General features: G+C 43.8%; 2 protein-coding genes and 1 long non-coding RNA gene across 7 annotated transcripts; 2 read left to right on the top strand and 1 right to left on the bottom strand.

The window, feature by feature from the left end:
- The first annotated feature begins 1,368 nt into the window (after nucleotides 1-1,368).
- Nucleotides 1,369-10,780, top strand: LOC139563947 (transcriptional regulator QRICH1-like). 2 transcript variants are annotated; one of them, XM_071383021.1, is made up of 12 exons: nucleotides 1,369-1,678; nucleotides 2,758-3,033; nucleotides 3,269-3,349; nucleotides 3,567-3,665; nucleotides 3,785-4,882; nucleotides 5,435-5,594; nucleotides 5,824-5,978; nucleotides 6,779-6,893; nucleotides 7,110-7,218; nucleotides 8,209-8,369; nucleotides 8,628-8,718; nucleotides 8,899-10,780. In XM_071383021.1, exons 2-12 carry the CDS (start codon nucleotides 2,788-2,790, stop codon nucleotides 9,086-9,088), a joined length of 2,505 nt encoding a protein of 834 aa, XP_071239122.1. In that variant the 5' UTR covers nucleotides 1,369-1,678; nucleotides 2,758-2,787; the 3' UTR covers nucleotides 9,089-10,780. The 2 variants fall into 2 exon arrangements, with proteins under 2 accessions (XP_071239122.1, XP_071239110.1); XM_071383009.1 differs by having other exon boundaries at nucleotides 3,561-3,665.
- An 820-nt stretch (nucleotides 10,781-11,600) lies between these two features.
- On the bottom strand, nucleotides 11,601-16,895 carry LOC139563961 (uncharacterized). Of its 3 annotated transcripts, none has more exons than XR_011672669.1 (5): nucleotides 16,787-16,895; nucleotides 13,615-13,696; nucleotides 13,251-13,371; nucleotides 12,188-12,274; nucleotides 11,601-12,055 (listed from the first exon to the last, which is right to left on the bottom strand). It is a non-coding gene; the product is annotated as an uncharacterized lncRNA (long non-coding RNA). The 3 variants fall into 3 exon arrangements; XR_011672668.1 differs by lacking the exon at nucleotides 16,787-16,895 and adding an exon at nucleotides 14,460-15,521; XR_011672667.1 differs by lacking the exon at nucleotides 16,787-16,895 and having other exon boundaries at nucleotides 13,615-15,518.
- Nucleotides 16,017-25,233, top strand: LOC139563951 (WD repeat-containing protein 82-like). 2 transcript variants are annotated; one of them, XM_071383034.1, is made up of 9 exons: nucleotides 16,056-16,389; nucleotides 16,849-16,949; nucleotides 17,340-17,406; nucleotides 17,493-17,592; nucleotides 17,720-17,836; nucleotides 23,280-23,435; nucleotides 23,751-23,820; nucleotides 24,058-24,200; nucleotides 24,334-25,233. In XM_071383034.1, exons 1-9 carry the CDS (start codon nucleotides 16,229-16,231, stop codon nucleotides 24,361-24,363), a joined length of 945 nt encoding a protein of 314 aa, XP_071239135.1. In that variant the 5' UTR covers nucleotides 16,056-16,228; the 3' UTR covers nucleotides 24,364-25,233. The 2 variants fall into 2 exon arrangements, with proteins under 2 accessions (XP_071239145.1, XP_071239135.1); XM_071383044.1 differs by lacking the exon at nucleotides 24,334-25,233 and having other exon boundaries at nucleotides 16,017-16,389; nucleotides 23,280-23,521; nucleotides 24,058-24,196.
- The last annotated feature ends 1,416 nt before the right edge of the window (nucleotides 25,234-26,649 follow it).

Below are 26,649 nucleotides of genomic sequence, written 5' to 3'. Positions count from 1 at the left end.
GGTTGTATGCAAACCTTCAGAGTTCATTATTCACTGAAAAAATAAGGATGGAGGAGATTCAATATGAGGACAGCATATTGTGCCTCTGTGTTTCAACTCATTGATCCTCTACTTCTTGATTCTTTGAATAGAATAGGCCTTAAATATCATCATACTGAGCCTCAAGACTGCAGCAAATCTTATCTGCTTGCATCCATGCCGTACTCGTGACCCTTTCCTAGCGAGTAATCGTGAGAATATGTGCATATCCATTCAATCTGAATGTAAAATGGTTTTCCAACAAATGTGTAGGAAATTGATAAATTAAATGTTGAAAGAAAAATGCAAATTATTAGTCAAATAAAAATGGCTGGGCCTTGGAGGATTTACAAGTCACACCCTAATTTAAAGGAGATGTTCGGTCATTGTAACAGGTAAACCCACTACAATAAGGAGGATATTTGTTTGGGTTCTGTACTACAACATTGCGAGCGCTGTTCGCGTACATGCTGGCGATCCATTTGTCGCGGGGGCGAGCTGGACTCCAATACAGGTGCTGATGAGGGGTTCAAACGTACAGAAGTGCAGATAAATAAATTCGCTTGAATAGTTACAAGTAATGTCAAACTTTATTTAAAGTGCATTGTCACGAGGTCTCAACAACACTCATTGACTGTACAGAGGGAATAAATAATAGAGTAAGAGACTTTAGAGCAGACTGATAGAAAGAACAGAAGGGAGAGGACAAGGACAGTTAATGGGATGTATTCAATGTTGCCTAATAAATCAGACTGTGATACCAATTATTGGTATCCATTCTGAAGCAAAGCACTGCAAAACGTGGAAAGTTTCCTTACAAGCCTGAATGTTGAATAAAATTACATGTGAACTTACTTTGCTGGTTGTCTTTGTGGTTGGTCCATCAGTGGGTCGAAATTTGAGGCAAAATATCCACTAGAAAGTTTTATTTACCCTACTTTCAGAGACCCGAGTTTTAAAGTTGGTTTAGTAATACTTGGCTGTGGATATTTTACCTAAAATGTCGACCCACTGAAAGGCCAACCCCACAAATAATCAGCAGAGTAGACTGAGTTCAAATATAATTGTATTTAATATTCGTGATAGACAAGGGACGATTAGGTTTTTTTCTATGTAATTGTACTTGGCTATTGCGTGGCTAAGACAGCATAGGTACAGCGGGACTACTACAGTCAATTATGTATCATTGGATGCATTACCACACACACACACATCTCATATGTAAGTGTATGTTGACATTATCTTATTTATCTAATTTTACACCCTATTCATAATTACTATCAAATAATGTATGTCGTGCAATAAGAAAATAGTTGCCCGCGGTGTCACCAATCTACTGTCTCGGGGGCACGCGATGCTCGTTCCCGTAAATATGAAATGTGTCGTTACCTAGACTTTGCAAGTGGAGAATTTGCGGTGTAGCCGAATGAGCGTCGCGACCTACTCGCTCTGTCTGATGCGGCGGTTGAGTGTCACAGAAGTCCGGGGATTCACGTTGTTCCATCGGGCCTACTTCCATAATTCTCTCTGTATTGATGAAATACTTTTCTCTGAATAGTTAGACAAATATTATCGATTAACGCTCAGAATTTTGCTGGAGAAACTGTGGGCGAGCCAAATCTGTGTGTATTTTCCCCATATTGTTCTCATCGAAAGCAGGGTAAATATCGCTTAAATACTCACACGATGTAGCAAGCTAGCAAGCTAACCTTACGATATTGTTTAGTTTGCTAGCTAGCTGTTTAAATTCATAATTCTTGCAATTTATTCCATCGCTATAAAATGAAGACTTTACAAATGTCATTTGGAACGCAATTTACTTGGAGTTTATCGCGTTTTATTTTTGAACGCCGTGTCTTGGCGGAACCGAGGGTTTTGGTTTTATTTAAGGTAGCATGGGAAGATGCACTGGTAGCTAGTTAGCCAGCTAACGTTAGCAACTAGCTAACTAGCTATTATAGAATACATAGCACAAGTTGCACGTATATCCATCACTCAAAGACAATTTATTCGTTATTGTAATGTTAACTTTATTCAGATTGTGGGATTGTAGTAGCTAGCTGAACTTAGCAGCTAGAAATAGACAAAAAACATAAGCAAAAGTAATTATGTGATATATGGCAAATTATACAGAGGCTGATGGCTCTTTACACTGCCCCAGTAGTACATGTAACTAGCTAGCTAATCATTACATCATAGTAATAACAACGATCATATTTTTTTCATAGACAGATACTGTATACCACAACCAATGATGTACACGTCCAGAACATAGTGCCAGGTGATCAGATAGTGTAATAATTGGTTCAAAGTTCGTCAAGGAAAGGGGTTTGCCTGTGCGCTTTGGCCCCATCTCGCTTCACCTACCGCTCTAATGCAAACAGGTAGCTTGGCCTTTTAATGTATACTAGACTTTGAGATGTTAGGCTGTACTGATGACAGGGGCTGTAGTCTTAATTGATACCAGAGTTAAATTTCATGCAGTCCTGAGCTGTGATGCTGTATAGGTGTGTGAACAATTGCTGCATTCAAAACAACTGGGCACTCAGAGAAAAACAAGCTCTAACTGGGAAAAATCTTTTGAAGGGTCATCCAACTTGGAATTCCAAGTCGGGAACTCAGGCATCTTTCTAAAGCTCAGGCTTTCCAACCTGAAGATCCCAGACCTCATGATTTTACCTAGTTTTTTTCTTAGTTCCCAGTTGTCTTGAACGCATCGTATGTCCCCTCCTTCCTCAGAAGGTGCCGTGGAGGGCATAGTGACTTGTCATGAACGAGCCCGTAGAGAGCGGTGTAGTCTCGTTTGACGAGTACGTGCGTCAGAAGGCCCGCAGTGTGCCCCAGCACCGTATGAAGGAGTTCCTGGAGTCTCTGGCCAACAAGGGCCCCGAGGCACTGCAGGAGTTCAGCCAGCAGGACGGCGACACCACCACCATGGTGTACCAGCAGGGGGGCAACTGTGTCTACACAGACAGCACTGAGGTGGCTGGCTCGCTGCTGGAGCTGGCTTGTCCGGTAAGAGGCGAGACCTTATGTGGTTCCTCCAGTAGTTCAGTTCTTTTGAATACACCTCAGGCTGCGTTTGTGCCCTTTTCCCTCATCTAGTCTATATACTTTGAAGAACAGATCACTTTACTAAATTGAGAGTAAAGTCCAACTCATACTTCAACATTGGTACTACCTATCTTATTGCTGCTATCATTGTCACTTTTGCTCTGTGATTGATTGATTTTCTCCTCTGGAAGTACAGGTGCAGGTGAACTCTGCACAGATCTCACCCCAGATGGCTGCTGGTGTGCACCAGGGGTCTGAGCAGCAGATACAAGTACAGGTGAGGCCTTATTGATTCCCACTCAATTATTTTCCAGACTGGACTCAATGGCCTCCTTATCCAAGGCATATTACCAAAAGCATCAGTTAAAAATGCAATAGTACGGGAAACACCGACCCTAACCACCCTCAGACATGTGGCATATAACGCATGGTGGATGTGACAGAAGTGTATGGTGCACTGTGTTTATTCTCCTTCCCTGTGTGGTCAGGTGCAGATCCAGGGACAGCAGGGTCAGACGGTGGACCTCCAGGGCATCCCCACAGCAGCACAGCTGGTCCAGCAAGGAGAGCTCACAGAGGAGCAGCACCAGCAGGTACACACGTAGCACTCTGCATTATTGAGTACACACACTCACACCATGTATTCTACTAACCAGGTAAATGTGTTGGTTTTGTATACACCAGCCTCAGGTATTTGTTCTGTGGCTTTCAGATCCAGGCCCAGTTGGTGGCAGCGGTGTCAGGAGGTCAACAGATTAGACTACAAAGCGGTCAACAAATCCAGCATATTCAACTACAAGGGGGCCAGCAAATTCAGCTCCAAGGAGGTCAACACATTCAGCTTCAAGGGGACTTACAGGGTGGCCAACAGATCCAACTTCAAGGGGGTCAACAGATCCAACTTCAAGGGGGTCAACAGATCCAACTTCAAGGGGGTCAACAGATCCAACTTCAAGGGGGTCAACAGATCCAACTTCAAGGGGGTCAACAGATCCAACTTCAAGGGGGTCAACACATCCAACTTCAAGGGGGGCAACACATCCAACTTCAAGGGGGGCAACAGATCCAGCTACAAGGCGGGCAACAAATCCAACACATTCAGCTACCAGGTGGTCAACATATTCAATTACAGGGTGGGCAGCAGATCCAGTTCCAGACGGTGGAGGCCATGTCTCCTCAGCAGCAGCAGGGCTCTCCCCGGGAGGCAGAGAGGAGAGCGGGCACCAGCGTCCTCCAACCTGCCAAGAAGCGCAAGGTGGACGTCCCCATCCAGGTGTCGTACTCCCTCCCTCAGGGCCAGCAGGGCCAGCAGGTGGTCCTGGCCCTCCCCCAGGGGCAGGGGCAGCAACAGCAGTTCCTGTCCCTCAGGCCCGACCTGCTTACTGTGGACAGCACCCACCTGTACAGCACCACAGGTACCATCACAGGTCCTGCCGGGGAGACCTGGACCATCCCTGTGTACTCCGGGGGGCAGCAGGGTGGCGTGCATCACATCGCCATCCCCCAAGAGGCTTACAACACGATGCAGGTGTCCTCCTCTGGTCACCACGACAACAAGGACAATAGGGTGGCCCACTCCTCGTCGTCGGGGACTGGGTCCGTCCAGTCGGGCGCCACGGTGTCAGTCTCCGAGACGACGACGAACGAGGAAGTGGTGCAGACGCTTTTCCCGGCGCAGTTCATGAACGGGAACATCCACGGCCCGGTGGTGGTGCAGACGGTGGGAGGGGCTTACAACGCCACGCAGCAGCTCCACATCTGGGACCCCCAGCAGCAGCAGGAACACCAAGAGCAACAGCTCCACCTACAGGTCAGAACACGACCTACATTACCTGGGTTAGACCTTGACTTTGTCTTTGACTCAGATTCCAAGGTATTTCCACAACAATGATGTAGATTTAGGCTGTAGTCTCCCCCAGTTAAGCAGGGGATGATTGGCTTGACTAGTGTAACACTTCAGCCTATTGTGGTGTTTTGGAAGCAAATTTCCACGTCACTAGTTTTAATGTCCCGAGTGGCGCAGCGGTCCAAGGCACTGCATCTTAGTGCAAGAGGCATCACTGGTTCGAATCCAGTCTGCGTCACATCCGGCCGTGATTGGGAGTCCCATAGGGCGGCGCACAATTGGCCCGGGTTTGGCCGGGGTAGGTCGTCATTGTAAATAATAATTTGTTCTTAACTGACTTGCCTAGTTAAATTTTTAAAAATCCATATTTTCAGTGTTTGTGTAGAAATATCCAGTAATTTTGTGTGTGGAATTGATATTTTCTACAATGAAGTCTACTCACAGGGTAAACCACAAATCGAAGAAGCATGGTGGTGTGCGTGTTAACATTTGAACTTCCTGTGTGTCCCCCTGCAGGGTCATGTGGAGTCAGAGTCCCAGGTGGAGGCCCCCCAGGAGCTGCTGCTTCCCATCTCCCTGAAGCCTGAGGAGGGCATGGACGTGTGGCGCCTCTGGGTCCAGCGCAAGAACACAGAGCTGGACAAGGACGAGCAGAACAAGCTGGCGCCCATCGGACGTGAGTCAACACAACACAGACTCCCACTCACTCATTAAACCGCCCTCTCCAAGTATGTTTACTTATCTCTTTTATACTCTCCTTCCTGTCTGTCTTGTTGGGTTGATTCCGAATACTGAATATATTCCACTCTGAATATTGACAGTTCTATTAGTTGGAGTTTGGATAAAAACGTCTTCTAAATGACCATATTCATCTGACCTTTTTCTCTCCCTGTGTCTCTGTGCAGGTCGTCAGGCACTGCGCTTCCAGGAGGACCTGGTGTCGAGTGCAGTGGCTGAGCTCAACGTGGCTCTGGCCCTTATGACCCAAGAGGCCCGAGGGTTGGAAGGAGAACAGTTTGAGCCTGACGCCCTCTACTACATCTTCCTGTGTATACAGAAGGTACGCGTACCACTACTACACACACTCTCTCAATGGAATTCACATATCCATACAGAAAGGATGCATTTTCACTGACATCCTTAATACACACTCACATTTTCACTGACATCTTCAATGCACACTCACATTTTCACTGACATCCTCAATACACACTCACATTTTCACTGACATCCTCAATACACACACACACACACAGTTGTGGGAAAAAGTACCCAATTGTCATACTTGAGTAAAGTAAATATACCTTAATAGAAAATTTGTATTTGGTTTTAAATGTACTTAAGTATCAAAAGTAAGTATAAATCATTTCACATTCCTTATATTAAGCAAACCAGATGGCCCCATTGTTTTTTTATTTAAAAAAAATATTTACTGATGGCCAGGGGCACACTCCAACACTCAGACATCATTCACAAACAAAGCATTTGTGTTGAGTGAATCCACCTGCTCAGAGGCAGTAGGGATGACCAGGGTTGTTCTCTTGAGAAGTGAGTGAATTGGACCATTTCCTGTCCTGCTAAGCATTCAAAATGTAATGAGTACTTTTGGGTGTCGGGAAAATGTATGGAGTAAAAAGTATCATTATTTTCTTTAGGAATGTACTAAAGTAAAAGTTGTCAAAAATATAAATGGTAAAGTACAGATACACCAAAAAACTACTTAAGTAGTACCTTAAAGTATTTTTACTCAAGTACTTTACACCACTGCGCGCGCACACACACATACAATACAGATACTGACTGAAGTGTATTACAGTTGATTTGAGGTTGTTAATGCCGTTCTCTATTTTCTGCTGGCAGTACCTCTTTGAAAACGGACGGGTGGATGATATCTTCTCTGACCAGTACTACACACGCTTCTCCCAGTGGTTACACAAAGCCCTGGATGAGTGGAGGCCTGTCATCCATCCACTAGGTAAGATACAATCGGTTTGTGTTTCCGGGTGTAAATGTAAGAGAGTATAGGGAAGAAACCGCTGAAGACCTAAGGGTCAAAATGTTGTAAAACAATTTTTTTTACGCAAGTCTGTTTTTGTGACTTCCATACCTGAGTACATTTCTGTGTTTTGGGCTGCTTCCTGTCTCTTGAGAGGAGAATGTATGGTGATTGGCCACTGCTCTCTCCTCCCAGGGTACATCATTCCCAGTCATGTGACAGAGGAGATGCTGTGGGAGTGTAAACAGCTGGGTGCCCACTCACCAGCCACGCTGCTCACAACACTCATGTTCTTCAACACTAAGTGAGTCATACTGGACACATGATTCTTATTTCATACTCATCGTACTAATGTATCCTGTTCACCCAATAGACTTGTGGGTCATTCCATTGGATTTCAATCACTTTTTGACTGCACCCCTTTTGATTTGAACGAAACCTTCCGTGCATATTTGTCCGAGGTGCTCAGAAAGTGACTTTTTGGACCTGAATGCCAAATCATTAATGCTCGACGTTGACCCATTTTGCATACCCCACCCTGCCACGAGATATCCATGTCTTCATCACTGGAAAAGATAAACTGTTGACTTTGATATCATTTAAAAGCTTACAGACACGGTTGTCAAAATATTTTCTAGTTTCTGAAATTTAAATCAAATATATATGCATATGTTGTAACTTGCATTCTGCTTTACATCATCTGAAGTGTTTGTTGTGCCCGCCATCTGTTGAAAAACAGCATGCTCTTGAATACAGGGTGGCTGTCGTGTTTTGGGTACGTCTGTTAATTGGAGTTATATTGTTTAAAAAAAAAAATAATACATTTAAAGGTTACATTTTTTTTTAAATATATATTTATTCAACATTTTTTGCAAGAAATTATAAGATAGTAAATTGTTTGTAAACTTTTAAATTATATAGAACTCAACCGTTTATCTTTTCCAGTGAAGAAGACATGGATGTGTCATTGTGTGGTATGCAAAATGGCTCGACTTTGAGTTCCTCCATCTCCGAAATGTTTTGGCATTCAAGTCCAAAAAGTTAATTTCTGACCGCTTCTACCATGGGCAAATGCATATAGAACATTTCGTTCAAATCCAAGGTGGTGCGATTGAAATAAAATGGAACGACCCTTGTACTTGCCAAGTCACAATATAATTGTAATCCTATGTAGCTTTCATGTGATCAGGCCTAGTGGCTGTTGTTTTGATGGATGCGGGGTAGCTGATGTATGTGAATGCCGGGTTTTGTCTGTTGCGTGTGTGTTTTCGTTAAACGATTCTCTCTCCTGTAGGTATTTCCGTCTGACAACGGTAGAGCAGCACATGAAGGTGGCCTTCTCCAAAGTGCTGAGGCACACGAAGAAGAACCCGTCCAACCCAAAGGATAAGAGCACCAGTATCCGCTATCTGAAGGGCCATGGGCCCTTAGGAACACACCATGCAGGGCAGAAAGGTGAAGTCATCTTTAGAGTTCATAATAAAGAAAAATTAAGCTTTGTATATTTTAGTCACTCCGGATTTCCATTTTCCCAGTCACTCACTGACTGGTATTGGTCAGCTATGTGTTCCATACATTCAAAACTTTCCCTTTGGGTGCAAATTCTTTGCGCCTCTCTGACCGACCCAAGTTTGTCAACATTATGAGGTCCATAAGCCCCATCACTACTGGCTGATGATCACCTCTGACCTCTGTGATGTTTGAACTTTGCAGTGACCGATGACATGTATGAGGAGCAGACTGAGGATCCTGAGAACCCTCTGCGATGCCCAATTAAGCTGTATGATTTTTACCTCTTCAAATGGTGAGTAATGAGAACCCCCCCCCCCCATTCTCAGTACATTTCTAGTCGCTAAGAGGATGCCCTTGCACAGGGTGACATTTTCCATGGTGTTAAATACATGCCAGAACATGCGTCTTCTACAGGAGCTCTTTGATTCATTTCTAATGATCCAATCAACGTCTAACCCCCCGTCTCGCTCAGTCCCCAGAGTGCTAAGGGGCGTAACGACGCGTACTACCTTACGCCAGAGCCCGTCGTGGCGCCCAACAGTCCCATATGGTACTCCACTCAGCCAATCACAAGTGAGCAGGTGGAGCACATGCTCACACGCATTATCATGGTGCGGGAGATCCAGGAGGCCATCGCCATGTCATCGGCCAGCATGCACTGAGCCCGGGAGGGGAGGAGGAACTGAAATGGACACACTAACCCCTGAAATCAGCCCTCCTCTCTCTCTCAAACGTTAATCTTTGTGGTACCTCCTTCACTCAGTAACTAACTCTAAGGACCTCCAGTGGCCTCAGTCTCAACCCATCACACCTGCCAACCATAGGTGTGGGGGAGCGACCGATAGTGTTTACAGAGTGGACTTATGGGCCTTTTTTTAAGGAATAGACTCCTGCGTTTATTCATCTAATGGCACTTATGTCACCCTCAATGCTGTTATCTTTTTTGGGATGGTCACACGTGTACGTAAGCCACCACTTCACCTAACCCCCCACCTCACTTCACCATAGAATTGTTTCCTGGACTGAAGAGACGAGTGAGATGGATTTTGACAGTCACTAAATCAGAGCTCATCATGTACTCCTGTAGGCCGTTGCAGCCCCCAATAAAGATGAAATGGTCAGAAATGGATGGTGAAATATCGGATATATATTCAGTCATATAAATATATTATACATAGTGACTTCAGAAAGTATTCGTACCACTTGACTTAGTCCACATTTTGTTACAGCCTGAATTAAAACGTTAATTTTTTAATCTCACCCATCTACACACAATACCCCAAAATGACAAAGTGGAAACATGTTTTAGAAATGTTTGCACATTTTATTGAAAATGAAATACAGAAATATCTAATTTACATAAGTATTCACACCTGAGTCAATACTTTGTCTAGGCACCTTTGACAGCGATTACAGCTGAGTCTTTCTTGGTAAAAGGCGCTGCATGGTCAAGCCATACAGCATTTACTGCGACGCGGCCTCCGCAGAAGTCAGAGCAAACATATTTTTTGCGCTTCGCTGAGCTGTTGTCAAGGAAGTGAGTTTGTTTATACAGGACCTCTCGCCCCCACCTACCGTCAAATCAGTCATGTCAATGCGGAGCTATACAGAGCCCCCTCTGCATTGTTAAAACATTTTGAGAGGTGCATAGCGATGCAGTGCGGAGCTTGATTTGGCCTCTGCACGCCTCAGGAGACTCTGCTTTAGCATCAAACCCTCTGACCACATTTTCGGATCAAGCATAATTTGGCTTCAAGTCTTTAAGCGCTTTCCACACCTGGATTGTGCAACATTTGTCCATTATACTTTTCAAAATTATTCCAGCTCTGTCAAATTGCTGGACAGCCATTTTCAGGTCTTACCATAGATTTTCAAGTAGATTTAAGTCCAAACTGTAACTCGGACATTCGGGAACCATCACGGTCTTCTTGGTACGCCATAACAAATGGGTTGAATGCTTATTGACTCAAGATATTTCTGATTTTCATACATTTGTAAAAGTTTATAAAAACATAATTCCACTTTGAAATTGTGTGTAGGCCAGTGACATCTCAATGTAATAATTTTAAATTCAGATTGTGTTACAATGTGGAAAAAGTCAAGGGGTGTGAATACTTTCTGAAGGCGCTGTACACCTCCCTATGTATTTAGTTGGATAATGATTAATCAAAAATGATTAATTTGGCTCTATATTCCAGCATTTTGGATTTGAGATGAAATGTTTCATTTGATTGTATTTTCATATGTTTTACTGTTTAGAAATGAAAGCACTATGTATCTAGTCCCCCCATTTTTGAAGGTGTCATAAGTATTTTGACAAATTCACTTGTAGTATTAAAGTATTCAAAATTGTAGTATTTGGTCACATTCCTAGCATGCAATGACTACATCAAGTGACTACAAACTTCTTGGATGCTTTTGCGGTTTGTTTTGGTTGCGTTTTCAGATTGTTGTTCGCAATAGAAATTAATGGTAAATGTATTGTGACATTTTGGAGTCACTTTTATTGTAAATAAGCTTATGTTTCTGAACACTTCTACATTAATGTGGCTGCTACCATGATTATGGATAATCATGAATGAATTGTGGATAATGAGTGAGAAGGTACAAAGATCATACCCCCGAGACATTTGAACCTCTCACCATGACAGAGGTTAGCATTTTTGTTGTTGTTGAGGAGCATCGTTCACTCATTATTCAGGATTCGTTCATGATTATCCATAATCTTGGTAGCATCCACAATGCACTGTTCAGAAACATATTTTATTCTTACTTAACAATAAAAGGTGACTCAAATGACACAATACATTATTCACCATTCCTATTGGGCAAAACATAATCTGAAACACAAGCAAACTGCAAATGCATCCAACAAGTTTGTAGTCAAGTATGAAAATACCTTCAAATAAAAGGTGGCATTCTGTACTGTGGCCTCATAACATTTGATGTCATCCAAGATGCTAGAGTATAGGGCCAAATGTACATATTTTAACTTCACTGTCCAAATAAATACGTAGGGGAATGTATATGGAAATGTACCCCCTATAACATGTTAGCCCTCACAGGGACTCTCCTGTGCCTCTTGTCCTCCAAGCTCTTAGGTCCCAGACAGGACAGGAGCCAAGAGCAGAGTGGATTACACACCAACAGACATTTAATGGGAACTCTGCTCACTTTTTTTTTACATGTATTTTTATTGCCATTTATGATCTCCTGTATGTATTGATATTCTAGTGGTGTTGGAGGCTAAATAAGAAAGTCTGTTTTTTTTCAAACGTGCCTTTGTACTGTGAATGAGCGAGTGTGTGGCTTTTTAAGAATTTCAGTCAGGCCTTAGCTCTTGGACTTGGGACAACCATTAGGTCAAGGGTCACTTGAAGTGATGCCCCTCCGTATTTCTTCTGTATCCTGTCTGCTCTGCAGAGGAGCCGCTGATGCATCATTCATCCTCTTATTTGGAATGGGGATCTGCAGTCATCGCAGGGTGCTGGTGGTGAAGTACTTCAGCAGGGCAGGACACAGTGATATCACTGGCAGTGTCAGCTGATGTGTGTGCAGGGTTAGGGAAGAAGGCAACGTGCCTTGCTTTGTTCCAATCCCAGCCTCGGTAACAAACCGTCCAGCAGTTTCTGAAGTAAAAAACAAACAAAAACAAAGGCCATCATTGCATGCCAGTACAGTTAACTTGACTGGTACCAAAGAGGTCTAAAGCTTAGGCAACACTTTGTTGTAAAGCATCTATATTGTGAAGGGGTGTTTACCTAAGGTGGAAGTTTTTGTCCAGTGGGAGTATTTGTGGTCCCCAAGAATATGACATCCCAGAACGTATGCCATATGGATCCTCACCCCTATGAGCAGGAGAGGATGGATGAGGCAAGAGACACGGTGAACAGGTTGCTACGCTGGTTCACAAGGTTGTTCAAACATGGTGCTACTATTAAAAGGAGCACAGTGTCTTCTATGACCTAGGTTAATGTGAGGTATTAGCGTGTAGCAGACCCCTCAACAACACGAAGACTAAAGAACAATTCAGGTTTTTTGAAGGACTTTTTACTGACTCGAGAGTTACGATACAATTCTTCTGATTTGACTCATTCGTTTTAAGTCGTTTGTTTGAACTGCTGGCCGCAATGAATTCTACAGCAGGATTAATACGGGCTCCTCCGTTGACGTGCTCCGAACAACAAATGTCGGTCATATATTCTCGCAAGTTCTACACAGCTTTGTAGAACCAAAACATACACAGCCTCTGCTCAACAAACTCGAACTCGAGAATGAATCATTTGGGATGCTGCAGTTCGCAAACAATATTATGCTTATCACCCTCAAGGCAGTCAAGCAATGCGTTCCGCCAAGACTCGCAATCTAGTCGAGTTGCGGCCACAACTCATTTCAAATGTACCGAGAAATAATTGTATTTACATGCCTAGCAATCAACAAATGTACATTGTCTAAAGCACCCTTTTACAAGTCTCAGTCACAAATGACAGCTCCAATAAGCCCCTTATGGTGAATGAGAGGGCTTGTAGAATCATGACTATTTTCAGTTTTCAGTTCATCATTCGCTGGTAAGGGTCCTGTGTTCTCTGGGCATTACTGACTCAAATGAACAAAATAAGTCGAAAGACTTGTTCTTTTGACTGAACGAGTTGAAAAGATTAGTCAGTAAAAAAGACCCGAACTTCCCCCCACTAATGAAGACAGGTTCCATGTCATCTTTTTTGAAATCATGTTATATAGCAATCAGTTAGGATGTGTGGAGTGAGTGCAAAAACAGATGACTTGGAACCACACCAGATTCAATTACTTCAGAAGTGTCGCTACCTGTGATGGGCTGGAGCTCCACAAGGCTGCAGCCATTGCTGCTGTCCAGGACGCGTACTGGGTCACTGCCCCCTGGGCCTGCACGTTAGTCACTCCCTCTGTACACAGGACTCAGGCCTATCTGAGAGGGATTATGGGCCTTTAGGTTAGGTGTATACAATTACACAATACATTATGTACAAATATAGGATCTATAACAGATGCTAACTTCAAAACCTGAAGAACATTGCAGTATCTGCTGAAAGCCATCGATACAAACATGACGAGTTGTGCACTCTACTGTCAATGTGTCACTAGAAGACTACAGCCATTGCCAGCATTTGGTAAGAAGCGTATGATATATTGTTCGAAAGCAGTTTGTTACCTTGAAATGAGCCTGAGCCCAGGTGAATTCTCTATGAGGGTTGTCAAGTCATCCCCTCAGGGAACAGGCCATAGCAGCAATGCTGCATGGGGGAATAGGGAAAAGGGAAGATGACTGAAAGTGTAATGTAACCAGGAAGTAGCATGAGGTTCAGAGGCTACGTCACTGCTTGTTAGATACTACTGCACTGTCGGAGCTCGGAACACGAGCATTTCACTACACCCGCAATAACATCTGCTATGTGTATGCAACCAATAAAGTTTGATTTGAGGTGTGAATCGAGCCCAATAACCCTTGCGTCCAGGGCCAGACACATCACCGCTGCTCCAAGAAAACTAGGGAGCTAGTTGTCAACGGCAGGGTCATTACAAAAACTCTGCCATATGATGTGCTGCCTGGATCCTTATCTTAAACTAAATCTCTAAACACACAGACATCCATACACCAATATTTCCTCTCCACTTGGTGTTTTTTTGTGGAGGTTTTGTACATAGTCCGGTGCTTCATCAGTCCTTGCCAGCAAGAGGGCCCCTGTTGTCTCCTTGTCCAATCCAAGGCGGACTTTCAGCTGGGAGTGGGGCTCAGCCCTCAATGCCAGCCATCACCTTGGCAAGGACTGGAAGATGTCCATGATATTCCTTTGACCCATTTAGGGGGAAGATTGTTGGATTTAAATCACAGTGATTTTTGAAAACACCTCTGGGTATTAAGATGTATTTTTTACAAGTGACATTCAAATGAACAATCTCTTTCATGATATAATCCTTGACTGTGTGTTTGACCATATAAGCCTTATGTACCATAATGTAATAGGCATGTAAATACATTGCCTCAACACCCAATACCTTGAACAGAAGCTCCATATGGCTTATTGATGACAGCGAACTCTGGATGTGGGAGAATCAGACCTCTTTGAAGGTGCTTGGCCAGAACGTTGGGGTGAATATTACTCAGCTGCTGAGTGAACTGTCGCAGCTCGATGAACCTCTTTTAGCAGTGTGGACACTTGCCGCAATCACATACCGGGCATCAGTGCAAGAGGCGTCACTAGTACCTAGTTCGAATCCAGGCTGTATCACATCCGGCCGTGATTGGGAGTCCCATAGGGCGGCGCACAATGGTCCCAGCGTCGTCCGGGTTTGGCCGGAGTAGGCCGCCATTGTAAATAAGAATTTGTTCTTAACTGACTTGCCTAGTTAAAAAATATTTTAAAAAATACTTTAAAAAAGCAAGAGTCGACTAGCATATGAACGCGGCAACTGACACCGAGGATAAGGGAGTCTATTCTGATCCACCACCAGTTGCATTTCCTTTCTGTTTCTCCAGGCGAATTTTGCGTGAAGGGTCGATTAATCTCAGATTCGGTCTCTTGTCAGAGAGACCCTGGTGCTGGTGCCTCTCGTCTCGATGCAGAAGCATGTGTCCGCGTGAGCAATGATGCTGGTGCTCCCCTCGGTATGTGACAAATATTGCTCGTTCTCCCTGAGCGAATTAGCATTTCACATGTGCTTATAAAATCCTTATTACAAGTCAGCGTTCCCGTCCTGTAGTTGTTTATGACAACTAGCCTACTTTAAAAAATTTATAAAGCTCATGTCGGCTTGTGTCTGAAGCTGAAAACACTGTAATCATAGTGGTGGTTGATTTCTTCACACCGGAAATTCTGTATATTGACTTCCCATTTTTCAGATTCGCACAAACACGTGAATGATTCTACAACGTTAGAAATGCTGCAGCGAATGGATATCCAGTCTGAGCTATGCATTGTGCGAATAGGCTACGCAAATACTTTCATAATGCAGTTATTTTGGAGTTGAGGCTAATCGTTTTGGGAATATTATTGGAGGGAAGGGAACATTATATTCAGTCAGTGGGCACACGTGTTTCATGAACAACATTATCGTGAACAACAATAGTGGAATCGGTGGTTTGCCTTAAAATTAAAATTCCCGCATTGAAACATGTAAACTGATACAAATAGTGGAATCATGACACAGACTAGATCACGCGCAACAAGGTTGGCAATGGCATGTTTGTTATATATATATTCAACAAAATACAATAATTTGTTAATTTGAAAAAAGAACAAATCAGTTGAAATTGCACTGTGGGTGTATTAGACTTCAGAATTGCATTGGGGCTTATACATTTATGTACTGAGTTTTCATCAATATTAGCGCCATACCTATGGATCTTGGCACCCACAGAACACAACTGTGAAGAGTTTACACAAACATTAGCATTGTAGCGCTTATTGAAGGACTTTAAATGTGGGAAATTAACTCATTATTGATGTTTGTTGAATTTATATAACATTCCAATTTTGTTTAATACTCTAGTCCAAGTGTGGCATGATTCAATTATTTTTGCGTTTGCAGCTGATTTAATTGGGGACTTTTATTTTGAAGTCAAACCGCAGATTCCACTATTGCTGCTCAAGCTAATGTTGTTCACGACACACCACACATGGCCCGACATTCAATGGGCCAGCCTGCAAATTCCGATTTGACAATACATCTTGCTGAGATGTCAGTCCACCATTCTGTCCTCGCCTAAAGAGTGATTTAAAAAAATAAAAAACATTGATTGATGTCCAAATTCTGCGGCTGTCGAGATGAAGATTACGGACAGCGTGTTGCGAAGTTTTAGGGTTGCTAGGACATTCCGGGCGAATTCGCAGAAAGTCAACTGTGTGGACTACAGCTCGAACGGCGAGAGTGCAATATCTAGTAGCGACGACGACTCCATTGTTTTATATGACTGTCAGGAGGGAAAGTGAGCACAATTAATCTTGTTTCATCAGCTGCAGTTTGCATGCCGTAACCTACACGTGCACAAAACAGGCTAGAAGACACATTTTCTTTGTGGGGCCTGTTGTTTGGGAACATCCCCGAGCTCTAGTCCCACATGGAGGTCGATTGTTCAAGTGGGCAAAAAAAGGTGTCCGAAAATATAATAATTCATGTTATATTACAATTATAATCTAAGGCTGGAAAATTATACACCCATCAAGACATGGTTAATAATACTGTACAGTTTAAATACAAATAGTTGGCATAGAATGAAGATTATTTTATTAGAAGAAAACGGAAACACTGCATTACATAACCACAACATGTTTAACTTTGACATAAGTTACTGTGAATGAGAGAGAATCAAAGCTTTAATGTACCGTGTTGTCAAATTGTCTTGTCTTGTGTCATCATGTCCCCTTCTGCCCTCACCCCACTTCAGACCAATACGGACCCTGTACAGTAAGAAGTACGGAGTAGACCTTATCCGGTATACACACGGGGATGCCAACACAGTGGTCTACAGCTCCAACAAACTAGATGGTAGGAATTTCTGGAAGTTGAACAGGTCTAATGCTGCGTTTACACAGGCAGCCCAATTATTATATTTTTTCCACCAGTTGGTCTTTTGACAAATCACATAAGATATTTTTACAGCAGATCATTTTCAGGCTGATCTGATTGGACAAAATACCAAAGAGTGAAAAGAATATCAGAATTGGCCTGCCTGTGTAAACACAGCCTAATAAACAAAGCGGTCAAGCCAACATACAGTATGTTAGTGTGTGCAGTGTTTTCCCTGTATTTTATAAAGTGGGGCGCAAAGATGCTAAACACATGATGGGCTGCTTCCATAAAATTAAATCAAACACGTGTTTGTGTCAGTTTTACAAAAGTATGACCTCACTCATGTCCTCTCTGTGACTCATCCAGATACCATCCGATACCTGTCTCTCACTGACAACAAGTACATCCGCTACTTCCCTGGGCACACTGATAGGTGAGACAACACTTTTGAGGGATTCATATACAGTTAATGGTTGTTTGGACACTAACATTGATTACACACTGTGTGGATGTTGTCAGGGTTGTTGCTCTCTCCATGTCACCGGTGGATGACACGTTTATCTCTGGTTCCTTGGATATGACCATACGACTCTGGGATCTGCGCTCTCCAAACTGTCAGGTGAATAAGAGCAGCCTTTAGAAGCCACAATTCTTTCACTGTGCTCTTTAGATGAGCTTGTGAAAAGACATATCAATGTATTTTATATCATGTAACAGGCCTTGAAATGTGTGTTTCTTTGTCTTAGGGTCTTACTAATCCTTTGGGGAAGCCTGTTTGCTCCTATGATCCCGAGGGCCTGATATTTGCTGCTGGGGTCGACTCTGAGGCGATTAAACTGTACGACCTCCGCTCCTTTGACAAGGTAACATTGGAAATGTATTAGTGTTTGTAATGTACTATTTGTTTATTATGTATGTACAGTGCCAGTGAAAAGTTTGGACACACCTACTCATTCAAGGGTTTTTCTTTATTTGTACTATGTTCTACAATGTAGAATAATAGTGAAGACATCAAAACTATGAAACAACACATATGGAATCATGTAGTAACTAAAAAAAGTATTAAACAAATCAAAATATATTTTAGATTTTAGATTCTTCAAAGTAGCCACCCTTTGCCTTGATGACAGCTTTGCACATTCTTGGCATTCTCTCAACCAGCATCACCTGGAATGCTTTTCCAACAGTCTTGAAGAAGTTCCCACATATGCTGAGCACTTGTTGGCTGCTTTTCCTTCACTCTGTGGTCCAACTCATCCCAAACCATCTCAATTGGGTTGTCGGGTGATTGTGGAGGCCAGGTCATTTGATGCAGCACTCTCCTTCTTGGTCAAATAGCCCTTACACAGCCTGGAGGTGTGTTTTGGGTCATTGTCCTGTTGAAAAACAAATGATAGTCCCACTAAGTGCAAACCAGATGGGATGGCATATCGCTGCAGAATGCTGTGGTAGCCATGCTGGTTAAGTGTGCCTTGAATTCTAAATAAATCACTGACAGTGTCACCAGCAAAGCACCATCACACCTCCTCCTCCATGCTTCATGGTGGGAACCACACACGCGGAGATCATCCGTACACCTACTCTGCGTCTCACAAAGACACGGTGGTTGGAACCAAAAATTTGAAATTAGGACTCATTAGACCAAATGACAGATTTCCACTGGTCTAATGTCCATTGCTCGTGTTTCTTGGCCTAAGCAAGTCTCTTCTTATTGGTGTCCTTTAGTAGTGGTTTCTTTGCAGCATTTCGACCATGAATGCCTGATTCACGCAGTCTCCTCTGAACACTTGATGTTGAGATATGTGTCTGTTACTTGAACTCTGTGAAGCATTTATTTGGGCTGCAATTTCTGAGGCTGGTAACTCGAATTAACTTATCCTCTGCAGCAGAGGTAACTCTGGGTCTTCCTTTCCTGTGGCGGTCCTCATGAGAGATGAGAGCCAGTTTCATCATAGCGCTTGATGGTTTTTGCAACTGCACTTGAAGAAACTTTCAAAGTTCTTGAAATTTTCCAGATTCACTGACCTTCATGTCTTAAAGTAATGATGGACTGTTGTTTCTCTTTGCTTATTTGAGTTGTTCTTGCCATAATATGGACCTGGTCTTTTACCAAATAGGGCTATCTTCTGTACACCACCCATACCATGTCACAACACAACTGATTGGCTCAAACACATTAAGAAGGAAAGAAATTCCACAAATTAACTTTTAACAAGGCACACCTGTTGAGAGAATGCCGAGAGTGTGCAAAGATGAGATGGCGCCGGAGGGGATGGCTGCCGTTTTATGGGCTCTTAACCAACCGTGCAATTTTGTTTTTCCGCATTGTTTGTAACTCATTTTGTACATAATGTTGCTGATACCGTCTCTTATGACCAAAAGAGCTTCTGGACATCAGAACAGCGATTACTCACCTTGAACTGTACAAATAATTTTTCTTTAATGAGTCGGACGAGAGGGATTTACTCCAGACACCCGACAAGGCCCTCATCCCCATCATTCGCAGGAGAAAGAGACGTAGATATCGCAGAAGGAGATCGGGATGCCTCGTGAGGATCCGGCGACGAGTGGCTAATCTGCCTTTACCATCGGTGCTATTGGCCAACGTACAATCGTTGGATAATAAAGTGGACGAACTACAAGCACGTATATCCTACCAACAGGACATTAAAAACTGTAATATCTTATTGTTTCACAGAGTCAATGCTGAACGACGACATGAAAACATACAGCTGGCGGGTTATACACTGTATCGGCAGGATAGAACAGCAGCCTCTGGTAAGACAAGGGTTGGTGGTCTATGTATATTCGTAAACAACAGCTGGTGCACGATATCTAAGGAAGTCTCAAGGTTTTGCTCGCCTGGGGTAGAATAGCTCATGATAAGCTGTAGACCACACCTACCTATATTCTTCATAGCTGTCTATTTACCACCACAAACCGATGCTGGCACTAAGACCGCACTGAGCTGTATATGACCATTAGCAAACAGGAAACCGCTCATCCAGAGGTGGTGCTCCTAGTGGCCGGGGACTTTAATGCAGGGGAACTTAAATCCGTTTGACCTAATTTCTACCAGCATGTTAAATGTGTAATCAGAGGGGAGAAAACTCTAGACCACCTTTACTCCACACACAGAGACACGTACAAAGCTCTCCCTCGCAATCCATTTGGCAAATTTGACCATAATTCTATCCTCCTGATTCCTGCTTACAAGCAAAAATGTAAGCAGGAAGCACAAGTGACTCGGTCAATAACAAAGTGGTCAGATGAAGCAGATGCAAAGCTACAGGGGTGTTTTGCTAGCACAGACTGGAATATGTTCCGGGATTCTTCAGATGGCATTGAGGAGTACACCACATCAGTCACTGGCTTCATCAATAAGTGCATCGATGACATCGTCCCCACAGTGACTGTACGTACATACCCCAACCAGAAGCTATGGATTATAGGCAACATCCACAGTGAGCTAAAGGGTAGAGCTGCCGATTTCAAGGAGCGGGACTCTAACCCGGAACCTTATAAGAAATCCCGCTATGCCCTCCGATGAACCATCAAACAGGCAAAGCATCAATACAGGACTAAGATCGAATCTTACTACATCGGCTCCGACGCTCGTCGGATGTGGCAGGGCTTGCAAACTATTACATGCTACAAAGGGAAGCAGAGCCGCGAGCTGCCCAGTGATACGAGCCTACCAGACAAGCTAAATTACTTCTATGCTCGCTTCGAGGCAAGTAACACTGAAACAAGCATGAGAGCATCAGCTGTTCCGGACAACTGTGTGATCACACTCTCCGTAGCCGATGTGAGTAAGACCTTTAAACAGGTCAACATTCACAAGGCCGCAGGGCCAGAAGGATTACCAGGACGCGTACTCCGAGCATGCGCAGACCAACTAGCAAGTGTCTTCACTGACATTTTCAACCTCTCCCTGTCTGAGTCTGTAATACCAACATGTTTCAAGCAGACCACCATAGTCCCTGTGCCCAAGAACACTAAGGTAACCTTCCCAAATAACTACCGACCCGTAGCACTCACGTCTGTAGCCATGAAGTTCTTCGAAAGGCTGTTCATGGCTCACATCAACACCATTATCCCAGAAACCCTAGATGCACTCCAATTTGCATACCGCCCCAACAGATCCACAGATTATGCAATCTCTATTGCACTCCACACTGCCCTTTCACAGCTGGACAAAAGGAACACCTATGTGAAAATGCTATTCATTGACTACAGCTCAGCGTTCAACACCATAGTGCCCTCAAAGCTCATCACTAAGCTAAGGACCCTGGGACTAAACACCTCCCTCTGCAACTGGATCCTGGACTTCCTGACGGGCCGCCCCCAGGTGGTAAGGGTAGGTAACAACACATCTGCCACGCTGATCCTCAACACGGGGGCCCCTCGGGGGTGCGTGCTCAGTCCCCTCCTGTACTCCCTGTTCACTCATGACTGCATGGCCAGGCACAACTCCAACACCATCATTAAGTTTGCAGACGACACAACAGTGGTAGGCCTGATCACCGACAACGACGAGACAGCCTATAGGGAGGAGGTCAGAGACCTAGCCGTGTGGTGCCAGGACAACAACCTCTCCCTCAACGTGATCAATACAAAGGAGATGATTGTAGACTACAGGAAAAGGAGGACCGAGCACGCCCCCATTCTCATCGACGGGGCTGCAGTGGAGCAGGTTGAGAGCTTCAAGTTCATTGGTGTCCACATCACCAACAAACTAACATGGTCCAAGCACACCAAGACAGTTGTGAAGAGGGCACGACAAAACCTATTCCCCCTCAGGAGACTGAAAAGATTTGGCATGGGTCCTCAGATCTTAAAAAAGTTATACAGCTGCACCATCGAGAGCATCCTGACTGGTTGCATCACTGCCTGGTGTAGCAACTGCTCGGCCTCCGACCGCAAGGCACTACAGAAGGTAGTGTGTACGGCCCAGTACATCACTGGGGCCAAGCTTCCTGCCGTCCAGGACCTCTATACCAGGCGGTGTCAGAGGAAGGCCCTAAAAATTGTCAAAGACTCCAGCCACCCTAGTCATAGACTGTTCTCTGTGCTACTGTACGGCAAGCGGTACCAGAGCGCCAAGTCTAGGTCCAGGAGGCTTCTAAACAGCTTCTACCCCCAAGCCATAAGACAGCTGAACATCTAATCAAATGACCATTTGCATTGCCCACCCCCCCCCTTTTGCGCTGCTGCTGCTCTCTGTTTATTATCTATGCATAGTCACTTTAATAACTCTACCTACATGTACACGTTATCTCAATTACCTCGACTAACTGGTGCCCCCGCACATTGACTCTGTACCGGTACCCTCTGTATATAGCCTCGCTATTGTTATTTTACTGCTGCTCTTTAATTATTTGTTACTTTTATTTCTTTTTTTTGTTGGTATTTTTCTTAACTGCATTGTTGGTTAAGGGCTTGTATTCAGCATTTCACTGTAAGGTCTACACCTGTTGTATTTGGCACAATTTTCTTTTTTTTATTATTATTAATTATTTTTTTTATCCATTATTTTACCAGGTAAGTTGACTGAGAACACGTTCTCATTTGCAGCAACGACCTGGGGAATAGTTACAGGGGAGAGGAGGGGGATGAATGAGCCAATTGTAAACTGGGGATTATTAGGTGACCGTGATGGTTGAGGGCCATCACGCCCCCTAACACCCCTACTCTTACAATAAGTGCCATGGGATCTTTAATGACCTCAGAGAGTCAGGACACCCGTTTAACGTCCCATCCGAAAGGCGGCACCCTACACAGAGCAGTGTCCCCAATCACTGCCCTGGGGCATTGGGATCTTTTTTTTAGACCAGAGGAAAGAGTGCCTCCTACTGGCCCTCAACACCACTTCCAGCAGCATCTGGTCTCCCATCCAGGGCCTGACCAGGACCAACCCTGCTTAGCTTCAGAAGCAAGCCAGCAGTGGTATGCAGGGTGGTATGCTGCTGGCATGAGACAGGTCCAGGAGTGACAAATACGATTTGATTTGAAGCTGTCATCAATCAAAGCAAAGGGCGGCTACTTTGAAGAGTCTCAAACATAAAATATATTTTGATTTGTTTAACACTTTTTTGGTTATTACATGATTCCATATGTGTTATTTCATAGTTTTGATGTAGAAAATTGTAAAATAAAGTAAAACCCTGGAATGAGTAGGTGTGTCCAAACTTTTGACTGTGTGTGGTGTGTATGTAAGGTTTTACTGTTAGAAAATGTGTATGATGATCGCCCTCAGTTGTGAGTTGCTGTGGTGATGTCAATTTGTTGTTTACTTGTGTTCAGGGCCCATTCGCCTCCTTTGAGACTCTGTTTAGCCGTGTCTGTGAGTGGACTGGACTGAAGTTCAGCAGGGACGGGAAGCAGATTCTCATCTCTACCAACGGGGGTGCTATTCGGATCCTAGATGCCTTCAATGGATCTGTGCTGCACACTTTCTCAGTGAGAGAACCGTTACCACACTGCACTGATAGACCGGAAGTGCATATTCTTCACACACATATCTACGAGTATGCACATCACAGGAGGTTGTTAGCACCTTAATTGGGGAGAACTGGCTCGTGGTAATGTCTGGAACGGAATTAGTGGAATGGTATCAAATAGTGTTTGATGCCATTCCATTTGCTCTGTTCCCGCCATCATTATTAGCCGTTCTCCGCTAAGCAGCATCATGTGATGCACATAGCTGTGTCTAGTAAATACATAGTTGTTTTCGGACTGGCTGAATCAAACGTGTCTCCCCTGTGTATTCTGTAGGGCTACAACAACAGTAAAGGCATTTCATTGGAGGCCTGCTTCACCCCAGACTCAGACTTTGTCATGATTGGTAAGCCCGACACCTCCAATTCCCATCATTAGGACTTAGCAAACTAGGCTGTCTTACCCAGCCCTCCCTGATCCACCAAAGTCTGTCAGAACAACTCAAGCCAATTCCAGAGTCACCAATTAGCCATTTGACCCTATGAACTGATATTATTACTCTGCCTATCAGTCCATATGTTTGTCAAACTTTTGTCCCCCAATCCATAACCACCTAACCCTCATGTTGTCCTTTATGCCCCAGGTTCAGAGGATGGGAGGGTCCATGTGTGGAGTACAGAGAGTGGGATGAAAATAGCTGTTCTGGACGGGAAGCATTCAGGACCAATCAACACACTGCAGTTTAACCCTAAATACATGACGTTTGCCAGCGCCTGCTCCAATATGGTGAGATATACACACACACACACACACACTTTCATCAGCCTAAACACACCCACACAACCATGCTTAGACACACATTAATTGTCTCTAATTTGCCCCTGCCAAAATCTACCACACGCTCTCTCTCTCTTTGCAGGCGTTCTGGCTTCCCTGTGTAGGAGACTGATAAAGGTGTGGGACCACAGAGACAAACTGTCATCATCATTACCCAGGATGCCTTTCTCCTTTCATGTTGCTCTGAGTATACAGAGACTGAACACTATGGACTCTAACGGCACCATATGAAATTGTAGGCACATTAAGGCATTGGTGAAAGGGATTCCACTGACGATTAACCACGAGGAGAACTGTCACTCTGTAAACTGATTTATTTGCCAAATGAGGAAGGTTACATGAGGGAATCACTAGAGCTGTGGGAGACAGTAGTTATTGTCCACTGTGACAGGTGCTTGTTGAAAAGTTTTTATATGAGTAGAGAATACCCGTGGTGTACTACTGACAAACACTTGTTTTTATATATTTCGTTTTTTTCAACTGTGATTCTGAGCAAGGTGCCACAATGTATTAATTAGCAGACAATTATGACCTTTTAACTTTTTAATACAGTGACAACTCCAATCAAGTATGCATTTTAACTGCGGAGACATGTTTTATTGGGAATTCAATATTTGTTTATTTTGTACTGTTTATTCAGAAAGTATTAATGTGTTTTACGTCTAATGTACTTAAACTGGTGTTTTTCATTGGTGTAAACCAATGAAATACCAATGAAATATTTGTGCGTGCACTCCTTGTCTGAAGGACAAGTGGATAAACAGGTTAATGTTTATCCCTGCATGTTTTTCTTTTTTCAAAAGTCTTATGGAATGTAGGCCTACATTGAACACCACACGTTGGCTGCTACTTTAGGCTGAATGACAGAACAGCTATTTCCATGGTAATAAAACCTTTTTTGCACTGTTGGTTAGAGCCTGTAAGTAAGGTCTACACCTGTTGTATTCTGCGCACGTGACAAATAAACTTTGATTTGATGAAGGTTTCGCTTGGAGAAGTTTTAGCGGCTGGTCACAAAAAACTGTTTTGTTGTTCACTGAAGTCCACAAGCGAAGGGAAAATATTTGTTTTGTATGTTTGTTATGTGAGGCCAGCTCACCAGCTGTATGGAGTTGATATGTTTCTGCTTGAGTTGCTGCAGAGAGCGTTTGGCCTCCTCCTGTAAAGGGAATGCCAGGCCCGTAAGAGTCTGGTGCCTTTTGTTCAAACCAAACTCCATTGTCACCTGTAGGGGGCAACATATAACCATATACCACACATCAATAATGGATTTAATTAGACATAATCTACAAAGAACAAGTTACAGCACAAGGAAAAGTGGTTATCCACAACAAATCAATAAAAAAATAGATGCAGGTGAAATCCTTTGTATAAAATGTGTCTTGTGGCTTAAAGATCTTTTTTGGGCCACTATACCTATTTTGCCCCTTTACTACACGGAACCCTATTAATCCACCACGGCTGGTCTGCCGACGGAACCGCACAAGGATGTCCCCACATGAGGAGGCTACAACAGACTTCATCCGTTGCGACGTCCCTCTAAGGCCCCTCTGCTAGCTTGCTAGCCCCGGCCCGCTAGCTGTCTGAATCACTGTGTCTCCAGCCAGCTTAACTGCTCACTGGACCCCTATGATCACTCGGCTATGCATGCCTCTCCCTAATGTCAATATGCCTTGTCCATTGCTGTTCTGGTTAGTGATTATTGTCTTATTTCACTGTAGAGCCTCTAGCCCTGCACAATATGCCTTAGCTAACCCTTCAGTTCCACCTCCCACACATGCGGTGACATCACCTGGTTTAAATGATGTTTCTAGAGACAATATCTCTCTCATCGTCACTCTATGCCTAGGTTTACCTCCACTGTATTCATATCCTACCATACCTTTGTCTGTACATTATGCCTTGAATCTATGCTATCGCGCCCAGAAACCTGCTCCTTTTACTCTCTGTTCCGAACGTACTAGACAACCAGTTCTTATAGCCTTTAGCCGTACCCTTATCCTACTCCTCCTCTGTTCCTCTGGTGATGTAGAGGTTAATCCAGGCCCTGCAGTGCCTAGCTCTACTCCCATTCCCCAGGCGCTCTCATTTGTTGACTTCGGTAACCGTAAAAGCCTTGGGTTCATGCATGTTAACATTAGAAGCCTCCTCCCCAAGTTTGTTTTATTCACTGCTTTAGCACACTCTGCCAACACAGATGTCCTAGCCATGTCTGAATCCTGGCTTAGAAGACCACCAAAAACCCTGAAATTTCCATCCCTAACTATGACATTTTCCGACAAGATAGAACTGCCAAAGGGGGCGGAGTGGCAATCTACTGCAGAGATAGCCTGCAGAGTTCTGTCACACTATCCAGGTCTGTGCCCAAACAATTTGAGCTTCTACTTCTGAAAATCCA

The sequence above is a fragment of the Salvelinus alpinus genome, chromosome 2, assembly GCF_045679555.1.
Source record: "Salvelinus alpinus chromosome 2, SLU_Salpinus.1, whole genome shotgun sequence".
NCBI classification, from domain to species: Eukaryota; Metazoa; Chordata; class Actinopteri; order Salmoniformes; family Salmonidae; genus Salvelinus; species Salvelinus alpinus.
The sequence above is the reverse complement of the archived record's forward strand: the minus strand, read 5'-3'. Positions and strand labels throughout refer to the sequence as shown.

Excerpts from the sequence above, each read along its gene's own strand:
- LOC139563947 (XM_071383009.1), top strand. The coding sequence starts at position 2,788 with ATGAACGAGCCCGTAGAGAGCGGTGTAGTCTCGTTTGACGAGTACGTG. Across the intron at positions 4,883-5,434 it reads AGCAACAGCTCCACCTACAG|GGTCATGTGGAGTCAGAGTC; the intron begins GTCAGAACACGA and ends GTCCCCCTGCAG. Across the intron at positions 5,979-6,778 it reads TCTTCCTGTGTATACAGAAG|TACCTCTTTGAAAACGGACG; the intron begins GTACGCGTACCA and ends TTCTGCTGGCAG.
- LOC139563951 (XM_071383034.1), top strand. The coding sequence starts at position 16,229 with ATGAAGATTACGGACAGCGTGTTGCGAAGTTTTAGGGTTGCTAGGACA. Across the intron at positions 16,390-16,848 it reads TATGACTGTCAGGAGGGAAA|ACCAATACGGACCCTGTACA; the intron begins GTGAGCACAATT and ends ACCCCACTTCAG. Across the intron at positions 23,821-24,057 it reads CTCAGACTTTGTCATGATTG|GTTCAGAGGATGGGAGGGTC; the intron begins GTAAGCCCGACA and ends TTTATGCCCCAG.